This window comes from Hordeum vulgare, chromosome 7H (assembly GCF_904849725.1).
Source record: "Hordeum vulgare subsp. vulgare chromosome 7H, MorexV3_pseudomolecules_assembly, whole genome shotgun sequence".
Lineage (NCBI taxonomy): Eukaryota > Viridiplantae > Streptophyta > Magnoliopsida > Poales > Poaceae > Hordeum > Hordeum vulgare.
This window is the reverse complement of record NC_058524.1, coordinates 571954597-571965695: the sequence shown is the minus strand read 5'-3', so window position 1 is coordinate 571965695 and position 11099 is coordinate 571954597. Positions and strand designations below refer to the sequence as shown.

Below are 11099 nucleotides of genomic sequence, written 5' to 3'. Positions count from 1 at the left end.
ATTTTTTAAATGTCGACAATGGATTGCCGAATTAATTGATCAGAGGGAAAATACGTACAGTACTGTTTCAAAGAGACTCGCACGGGTCCCAAGAGGTAAAAACAAAAGAAACAGAAAGAAGAGGAGAAAAAACAGGCTGTGAGGGGCTAAAACTCTCATTTTCGATCCGTCCTTCCTGCCCTATCTGCTCTCCTCTCCTCTGGCGCCAACTCACACGCATCACACCCCTCTCCAAGGCTGGCAAACTATTCTACATTTCCCAGCAACACCCATCGGTTTATCTCCAGACCCCTATATAAACCCATCGCGCTCTGCTCATTTCACTCACACAAACACAAGCTTCTATCAACCTTTCTCCCCATCTTCATCTTCTAGTACTTGTTCCTAGCTAGCTCTAGTTGAGTGGGCATACATTTGGGAGCATCGAGCACGAAACGCATGGCTCGCATGGGGGCGTCGGTGCTGGTGATCCTGCTCGCCTCTTGTGCCCTGGCGGCGGCGAGCTTCGACAAGGAGTTCGACGTTACCTGGGGTGACGGGCGCGGCAAGATCCTCAACAATGGCCAGCTGCTGATGCTGGGGCTGGACAAGGTCTCCGGCTCCGGGTTCCAGTCCAAGCGCGAGTACCTCTTCGGCAAGATCGACATGCAGCTCAAGCTCGTCCCCGGCAACTCCGCCGGCACCGTCACCGCATATTACGTAAGCAAACATCCTTACATTCCTCTGCTTCTCGGTCTCCATCCGATGACACGGTTGCCTAACTCGATTGTTTTGGTGTGTATGAATGTACGTGCAGCTGTCGTCGCAGGGTCCGACGCACGACGAGATCGACTTCGAGTTCCTGGGCAACGTCACCGGCGAGCCATACACGCTGCACACCAACGTGTTCACGCAGGGGCAGGGCCAGCGGGAGCAGCAGTTCCGCCTCTGGTTCGATCCTACCAACGACTTCCACACCTACTCCATCCTCTGGAACCCGAAGCACATCATGTAAGCTGGTCCCTCGCCATTCCTCGACCTTCTTTTCTCTTTCAAAACGCCGGCAATCTCATGGACTGACTGATTTGGTGGGGTAAACAATGCAGCTTCTTGGTTGACGACATGCCGATCAGGGACTTCAGGAACATGGAGGGAAAGGGGATCGCCTTCCCCAAGAACCAGCCTATGCGGCTGTACTCCAGCCTCTGGAACGCCGACGACTGGGCGACACAGGGTGGCCGCGTCAAGACCGACTGGTCCCACGCTCCGTTTTCCGCCTCCTACCGCGGCTTCAAGGCCGACGCGTGCGTGGTGACCGTAGGTGGCCGGCCGCGCTGCGGCGCCAGCATCGGCACGGACGCGGCCCCAGGGACCGGCGGCGCGGCCGCGGTCGGCGACTGGTACAACCAAGAGCTGGATCTTACGCGGCAGCAGCGCATGCGTTGGGTGCAGAGCAATTACATGATCTACAACTACTGCACTGACCCCAAGCGCGTCGCCAAGGGCGTCCCTGCCGAGTGCTCCATGTAGTCCCCTTGTCCATCCACCAATATATCCGACAGTTGCTGGCATTGGACCGCGTATCCGTTGATCGCCGGAGGAAGACGGCTTGAGATAGGAAAGATGGGGTGTTTGTATAGACCGAAATCAATAATAAGGATTAGTGATGGGAAATGTTGTAAAGTAGCCGGTGGTAGATTCTTCTGTTCGTCATTTACGCCCAGTTCGAGTAATCGTGCTCAGCCTCAATTCTCGTATGTAATATATTGCCCTCTCACTGCTGTATGAGTGTATGGTGCTCCTGTGTGTTCGATGGATTTTGACCAGCGCATTAACTGGTAACTGGTTTTGTTATAAGAAACGGGCTAGTGTTAAACCTGAGAATTGTTTCAAACCATACCCATTCATTTATCTTTCAAAATCATACTTGAACCATACTCATTTAGTGTCATTTTTAGCACAAACAAAATCAAACCTTTATTTTTTCACCCAAACCAATTTAAACCCAAAACATAACCGTGGGTTTCAATCCAGTACATAACCATGAGTTTGTTTTAATGTACATATGATTACACAAATAAACATGTTAAGAAACAAATGAGATAGAAAAGGCATAACTGTATCTACAACAGTTTAGAAACAAAGTAATCCTTGAGATACAGTCAACACATAGTAAAAGGCAAAAAAACATGTCCACGGCTGAAAAGCTCACTAAGAGCATGTCCAACAGCCGCGCTCCGCGCCGCCCCAAAAAACGTGTTTGTCGCACGCGCTTCGGCTGGTTTAGCGCGGGGTTAGGCGCATGCTCCAGCAGCCGCGCTATAATGCAGCGCGTGCGCGCCGCTCCAGCAGTGCCAAAAATGCAGCATGCGCAAACCATTTTTTAAATAGATTGCATTTAAATAAAAAGCATATAAAGTTATTTTACATAGATTGCCACTTGATAGGTAGTTCGAAAACATAGATAGATAATTCGGTGCTAGATAGTTCGAAAACATAGAAACTAATCTCAGTCGCTCCAATCATCTGCACCATCATCATCGTCATTGGTGTCGTCAGAGGTTGACAGCCAGATGTCGAACCAACGCTCGTCTTCTTCAGTGAAGAAGGAGCTCCCGCCTGCATTGACGAGGTCGGCCTGCGCACTCGCCAATGCCTTCCGCCGACGCATGTCCAACCGCTCCTCGCGGCGCCGGCGCGTGTCCTCCTCGCGGCGCCTTGCCCAATAACTCTGCTCGTAGGCGACATCCTCCTGGTGGCGCCGGCGCCACTCCGCCATGACCCGCTCATCCTCCTGGGCGTCGAGGAGGCGGCGCTGCCGCGCAGTGTGCTCCGCACGGTCTTGTGCGGAGTTTACACGAGGCGGCGGGGCGACGTCTAACGCCTGCTGGAGCGTGTAGATGTCCTGGAAGTTCATTTGGCGGCGCAACCTGTCTAGGCGCCACGCCGCCGCGTCGAACGCGCGGGCGGCCTTGTGCGCCGTGTCGTACGTGCCGAGGCTAAGCCGGAGACGGTGTAGAACCCGCCGTTAGGGCGCTCGCGGACGCCGCGGTAGCCGGACGCAGAACGGCGGCGCGGCGGCATGGTGGCGCGTCGGGGGAGGGGCGCTGGAGCGGTGGCGGCGCGAGGGAGCGGCAGCGCTGCGCTTTTATAGGCGCGCGTGAAGTGGCACGGCAAAAATGGCGCGCAAGCTGCCGCCTTTTCGCGCGCGCGCAACCGGTTGCCGCGCGCGTTGTTTTCCCGCCGCCGCTGGAGCGCGCCATTCCGTCCCGCGCGCGCTAAAATGGCGGTTTACCGCGCGCGCCCCTTTTCGCGCGTCTGTTGGAGATGCTCTAACAAGTGCATTAAAACCAAATTGCTTAGCGAAAGCATAAGAAAACACTTCCGATTTTCATCTGCCGTTTCCCCATAATACATAATTACATAGTGCATTACAGTATGCACGCGGATCAAAGATACTCGTTCTCGGTCGTCGTTGATTATTGCATAAAACCAATGCATAGAAACCGGTTTAGACTTATAATTTATAACAGTTAATAATCAAACCGTTTAAACCCATAACCAACTATACCCAAACAGGTTTCTCCACATACCCAAAACAAAACCAAACTAAAAAAATCCCAGTCCAATATGAACCAATCAAACCCAAAGTAAAAAACCGTACCGTTACACCCGTTTTTTTAATAATCATTCTCACGTTTAGTTAGTGTGTTTGATCAAAACTTTGAGTAACTCTCGCTTAACTGTGTGCTTGATCAAACCTTAAAAGGGTTTGTCTATATCACATCAAGATGTGAGATAATACCTCACATCTAAAATGACATCAATGTCATCTTATTAAAAAATAAGGCCACCTTGTTTTTCTTTTTTTTGTAAAAATCTACTGAACAGGGTGCACATGCTGGCTGTCGTGTGCGGGCGATGTGTGAGGCTGCTACATGCGCGAGCCATGGTAGCCAATAATTCTATTTTAATACCGGGTTTACTTTCCTCTAGTTACAGAGCTATGCATTCATCCATTCACTAATGTTAGCTACAGTAATAGCTATAATATTATACTCCCTCCGTCCTTAAATAAGTGTCTCAACTATATACTAGCTCTAGTATAAAGTTGTACTAAGCTTGAGACAGTTATTTTGGGACGGAGGGAGTAGTATGTTACAGCGAACATGCATTTTGCTTTTGCACAAAGAGTTGATATAGTACCTTGTTCACGTCATATGCATATGTCAAAAGCAAAAAAAAAGGTTGACTAAGCTAAAATCCACTTCTACTCTACATGTTTATAGTTATTTCCAAAAATGATTATTTAACCAGGTAGGCAAGCACAATATATTATCCCAACATTTGGATGTAATTTTCTCAGAAAACAAGCTGGTTTACGGAAATTTTGGCCAAAAAACTGTAATATTGTGTGAAAAATAAATTTGCAAAAGGCAGGCACCCGAATTACATTATTATTAGAATCCAAATTTGGAAAAAGGTCATGATTCTTACAAATAATAATTTGAAAACACAAATTTGATATTTTTAAAGTTTATAATTCTTAGAAAATCTTGATGAACGGATAGATGCCCCACAATTGGACGTCACGGGTATAGTTGAACTTGCAACTCAGACAAAAAATACCAGGGTTAGAAATCGAGAGTGTGATTGCAGCTAGGACAGAAAAAAGTCGGACCAGAGTTGCTAATTGTGGATGGACTTGTAACTGGGAAAAAATACAGGCCCTAGTTGCGAGTCAAGGATGAACTTGCAACTATGATTAAAACTTGCCGGCTTCAGTTGCGAGTAGAGGATGGACTTGTAACTGAGACAAAAATGATCAACTTTAGTTGCGAGTTGAGAATGAACTTGCAATTGGGATAAAAAAGTTTAGGATCCAATTGCGAGTCGAGGATGGGATTGCACTGAGAAAAAATGATAAGACCCTAGTTGCGAGTCAAGGGTAGATTTGCAACTCGTAGAAAAAAGATCCAAACACAATTTCGAGTCAAGGGTGAACTTGTAACTAGGACAAAAATGGTTGGGCCCCAATTGCGAGTCGAGAGTGGACTTGCAGCTAGGATAACACAGGTTGGGCCCAGTTGCGAGTTGAGGATGAGGTTGCAACTTAGACAAAAAAAGGCAGGCCCAGTTGCGAGTCGAGTGTGGATTGTAACTCAAAAAAAAGTTAGGGCCAAGTTGCAAGTCGCGAGTGAACTTGCAACTAGCACAAAAAAGGCCGGACCCAGTTACGAGTTAATTTGGACTTGTAACCGAGATAAAAAAAAGTTGAGTCCCAGTTATGAGTTGAGGATAGACATGCAACTAGGACAAAAAAAGTTTAACCATGTAAGGTGAGCCATTAGGTCTAGCAGTGACCTGGGTCTATGTCTTTGAATGTAAGTATTTATTTCTCAAGATTTATACGCACATTCCTTCAGTCTGAGTAGATAGCCTATATAATCACTTGCTAAGAAGGCATCTATTCTTTAATTCTAAATTTTCAATCCCTAGTCCTCTTTGGGTCTTTGGATTTATAAATAATATATGGTTTGAGATCATGTGTGTGTGAGATGTGAATTGGATCACTTGGGCATTCGGTGTTGTGTTGCGCCAAGTTTTATTTTTCAATGTCCTTTGTTTTGTATTCAAGTAATCCTCAAATGTTGCTATGTATTAAGTATGAAACTACATGTACGTCAAAATTGGCCAAATTACTGAAATTGAAGATAGCAATATGAAGATGGTTTCTAAGATAAAAATTAACATACAAAAATCGAAGGTAACCATGGTTATTTTTTTTAACTGACTATCGTTCTATCTTTAGCCACATGCCCTTTTCGTTTTTGCCTAACTAGCAAGTGCTTTAGACATCATTAACTTCTCCGAATATCTCTACTCAGTGTAGTCAAATGCCTTTGCTGGTTTTCCTAACTAGCAAACTTTTTTAGCGAAAGTGACATTCTGCTCCTAGGTGCAAACAGCTGAGTGAACAGTAAATACCAAAAAAATGCAAAATAAATTCCAAAAATATGATTTTCTTCTAGATAAACATTCTTTATTGTTCTGTCTACATATAGATTTTCATGAAGAGAGCACATTCTTGATACTTCGGTTACAAAGACATTACAGACAACCCAAAATGCTTAGCTTTCTCACAGCATCGTCTTTGTTGTCCTCAGGACATAGAATGTCAATTCTTCACAAATTTTGGCAAGGAAATAGACCAATCAAATATGTGTGTTCTGAAGCTTTATTTTCAGATCATCTTGTTTACTTAAATTATATTTTCTTCTAGTCTTTCTGTTCATCCTGGTGCATTTACGCCCTGGAGTAGAAACTCCATATTGGCGTTATACGCATCATTAACTTCTTTGGAATTTGGATATCAATTGCTTAGACTGGCCATAGTGGGAGTAACTTAGGTAGTATCATATACTTGGGACTAGCAAACGTGCTGATGTCACACATAATTAAAGAAGAGAGAGAGGGTTAGAGTAACATAAGTAGATAACGTAACATGTTAAATGTTATGCTACTATAGGTCATGCATGTCAATAAATAAGGTCATCTATGATACTAGTTTATGATACTATGCATTATGAAGGTAGTATCATACAATAGTATCATATGCATGATACTACTATATGATACTCCCCACTATGACCAGCCTTAGTGTAGCACGCCATCGAGACGTTGTAAAACAGCGATGCGAGCCATTTGGATTGCAGCCAATGAAAACAATGATCGCAAACACACTCAAGCGCAAAAAACAAATCCACTATTTCCAAATTTAAGAGTCGCGTGCCCATCCTTGGAGACCTGACCAGTGACCACTGAGTGATGCATGTTATATCCACTAGATCGGCGGAGTGCTGCCTGTTATATCCAGTAGATCGACTGGGCTAGAGAGATCCGGTAGTGAGGTGAAGGAGATGGGAGATACCTTCACCTTGAGTCGAGGAAGTCCCGGAGCCGGCCATGGTTACGGTGGCCGGTGACAGCAGAGAGATCGACGGCGAAGTTGCTGGTGGTGTCAGTGGGCTTCCCATCGCTTGAGCGCTTCCCTCGAGATCAGATTAGGGTTAGGAGTGGGGAAACCGTGGTGGCGGCGAACCTCGTGTCATGTGCCATGGTCCCCACCTCCTCTATATAGCACTGCGCGACAGGGGCCCACCAGCCTTGCTTGGGCTGGACGCCCCCGATCAGGGCGTGAGTCAAGGCTCCAATGGGCCGTTGGGCCCATTGGGGAAGAGATCAATCTAACATTCTCCCCCTTGATCTCATCATATACTTTTAACTTTACTCGTTTCATAACAGATCAATACATAGGGCATGTTTTATCGTCATAGCTCAATTGCCGATAGAATCGGATAACCACAACGTACCTCTCTGTTTTTGAAAAAAAATCTTTAACCTTCGGCCCTTTATTGTCCTGAAATCGTAGACTATATCATAAAACCCATGTCGACTGTGTGTTCTCCGAACACACTAGGCGGTAAGCCTTGAATAAGCATATCTGCAAACACTTGTCTGTTGCTTTTATGCTTAAAGCATTTCTACATAATTCCGGACTTTCTCCTTTACAACACATAACTCTGTGTCAGTGTGTTTGGCATCGACATTTGACTCGTTTTCATATGAGCGAAAAACTTAAAATGGTTATCATTGTTGTCAACCATTATCAACTCCGGGTACAGGTCTCCTTAACCATTTTGCCTGTCCCTCAGCCTCATATCAAGCTATAACATATCTTTGCATCACATTGATGATAATTGTTTCATTCATTTGGAAATTTTCCACACAGAACTCCAAGTATGAAAGTTAGTGACAATTGTGGATTTATCTATACATTTCACAAGTCCTATCTTTGTACTCACAATCTTTTGAGAGCACTTATTTCTTTCAGCATGAGGTTGATATCTTTGACTCCATTCCATTGATCTATATATGGACTGGACATTGCTAAAACAACCCGGATATATACATGAACTTTGTCAGGGTAATATATTGAGCTTTCAACAGCTGAAACATATGGTACCATATCCGTTTTCAATCGTTTCTCATCAACTTTTGGAACAACATAGTTTTCAGTTACATTACCCTTGACTATAAGAACAGGCGTAGGTTTTGTCGCATGCATACTTTAGAGATCTTTCTTAGCATGTCCATGCGACATTCCTAATACCCCTTTTATTCTTTTCTTGGTGAATCTCGATACTTATAACGAGAGACACTCTATCGAGAATACTCTTTTGAACTTTGAGGACAAGAACTTCTTTTCTCCTCCTGCAGTAGATTGACATCACCACTAGCAAGTAGGACGTCATCCACATGCACAGGAATTAGGAAACGAATTTCCCATTCTATAACTTTGCATGAATACAATTGTACTCTCATTTTCTTTAACCCAAAATAACATCTGATTCTTTTAACTTCAAATGACACTGTCTAGAGACTTGCTCTAGTCCATAAAAGACTTCTTGAAGCAGTATTCCTTGTGTTCTTTACTTTCATCTGATGTAACTCAGATCATGATGTGCCACTAACACTCATTCTAATCTATTCATTCTCTTTACACAAAATCTTTCGATTTAAGTCATGCTTTACACCTTTACATATTTCCTTTGGAGCCACATCTGCCTTGTAGACCCTTTAAATTCTACTGTTTTGGCTCCATTGGAAATTACTTATGAGTCCCAAACATCGTGGGGATTCACCAATTTTATTTCATCTCACAAAGTCTCTTATCATTTAGACAAACAGACACTTCTCAAAGCTCGATTGAGCGCAACCTCCATTTGAATTTCACTAACATAGACTTTATGGTAATCAGAAGTATCTGATTTTCTCATTCTTTGAGACCATCAGTGTCTCAGGTACTGGTGTTGGAATTATGCCCTAGAGGCAATAATAAATGTATAGTTATTATTATAATTCCTGTATCAAGATAATAGTTTATTATCCATGCTATAGTTGTATTGAATGAAGACTCATTTACATGTGTGGATACATAGACAAAACACCGTCCCTAGCATGCCTCTAGTTGGCTAGCCAGTTAATCGATGATAGTCAGTGTCTTCTGATTATGAACAAGGTGTTGTTGCTTGATAACTGGATCACGTCATTAGGAGAATCACGTGATGGACTAGACCCAAACTAATAGACGTAGCATGTTGATCGTGTCATTTTGTTGCTACTGTTTTCTGCGTGTCAAGTATTTATTCCTATAACCATGAGATCATATAACTCACTGACACCGGAGGAATGCTTTGTGTGTATCAAACGTCGCAACGTAACTGGGTGACTATAAAGATGCTCTACAGGTATCTCCGAAGGTGTTAGTTGAGTTAGTATGGATCAAGACTGGGATTTGTCACTCCGTGTGACGGAGAGGTATCTCGGGGCCCACTCGGTAATACAACATCACACACAAGCCTTGCAAGCAATGTAACTTAGTGTAAGTTGCGGGATCTTGTATTACGGAACGAGTAAAGAGACTTGCCGATAAACGAGATTGAAATAGGTATGCGGATACTGACGATCGAATCTCGGGCAAGTAACATACCGAAGGACAAAGGGAATGACATACGGGATTATACGAATCCTTGGCACTAAGGTTCAAACGATAAGATCTTCATAGAATATGTAGGATCCAATATGGGCATCCAGGTCCCACTATTGGATATTGACCGAGGAGTCTCTCGGGTCATGTCTACATAGTTCTCGAACCCGCAGGGTCTGCACACTTAAGGTTCAACGTTGTTTTATGCGTATTTGAGTTATATGGTTGGTTACCGAATGTTGTTCGGAGTCCCGGATGAGATCACGGACGTCACGAGGGTTTCCGGAATGGTCCGGAAACGAAGATTGATATATAGGATGACCTCATTTGATTACCGGAAGGTTTTCGGAGTTACCGGGAATGTACCGGGAATGACGAATGGGTTCCGGGAGTTCACCGGAGGGGGGCAACCCACTCCGGGGAAGCCCATAGGTATTTGTGGGGGTCACACCAGCCCTTAGTGGGCTGGTGGGACAGCCCACCAAATCCTATGCGCCAAAGAAGAAAAATCAAAGGAAGAAAAAAAAAGAGGGGAAGAAGTGGGAAAGGGGAAGGACTCCCTCCCACCAAACCAAGTAGGACTCGGTTTGGGGGGGGAGAGTCCTCCCCCCTGGCTCGGCCGACCCCTTGGGGTTCCCTTGGACCCCAAGGCAAGGTCCCCCTCCCTCCTCCTATATATATGGGGCTTTTAGGGCAGATTTGAGACGACTTTCTCACGGCTGCCCGACCACATACCTCCATAGTTTTTCCTCTAGATCGTGTTTCTGCGGAGCTCGGGCGGAGCCCTGCTGAGACAAGATCATCACCAACCTCCGGAGCGCCGTCACGCTGCCGGAGAACTCTTCGACCTCTCCGTCTCTCTTGCTGGATCAAGAAGGCCGAGATCATCGTCGAGCTGTACGTGTGCTGAACGCGGAGGTGCCGTCCGTTCGGTACTAGATCGTGGGACTGATCGCGGGATTGTTCGCGGGGCGGATCGAGGGACGTGAGGACGTTCCACTACATCAACCGCGATCTCTTATCGCTTCTGCTGTACGATCTACAAGGGTACGTAGATCACTCATCCCCTCTCGTAGATGGACATCACCATGATAGGTCTTCATGCGCGTAGGAAAATTTTTGTTTCCCATGCGACGTTCCCCAACAGTGGCATCATGAGCTAGGTTCATGCGTAGATGTCTTCTCGAGTAGAACACAAAAGGTTTTGTGGGCGGTGATGTGCGTTTTGCTGCCCTCCTTAGTCTTTTCTTGATTCCGCGGTATTGTTGGATTGAAGCGGCTTGGACCGACATTACTCGTACGCTTACGAGAGACTGGTTTCATCGTTACGAGTAACCCCCTTTGCTCAAAGATGACTGGCAAGTGACGGTTTCTCCAACTTTAGTTGAATCGGATTTGACCGAGGAGGTCCTTGGATGAGGTTAAATAGCAACTCATATATCTCCGTTGTGGTGTTTGCGTAAGTAAGATGCGATCCTACTAGATACCCTTGGTCACCACGTAAAACATGCAACAACAAAATTAGAGGACGTCTAACTTGTTTTTGCAGGGTATGATTGTGATGTGATAT

General features: G+C 45.2%; 1 protein-coding gene across 1 annotated transcript; it reads left to right on the top strand.

The window, feature by feature from the left end:
- Nucleotides 1-313: 313 nt before the first annotated feature.
- On the top strand, nt 314-1860 carry LOC123407038 (probable xyloglucan endotransglucosylase/hydrolase protein 23). The gene is made up of 3 exons (XM_045100070.1): nt 314-699; nt 797-990; nt 1086-1860. Exons 1-3 carry the CDS (start codon nt 439-441, stop codon nt 1507-1509), a joined length of 879 nt encoding a protein of 292 aa, XP_044956005.1. The 5' UTR covers nt 314-438; the 3' UTR covers nt 1510-1860.
- The last annotated feature ends 9239 nt before the right edge of the window (nt 1861-11099 follow it).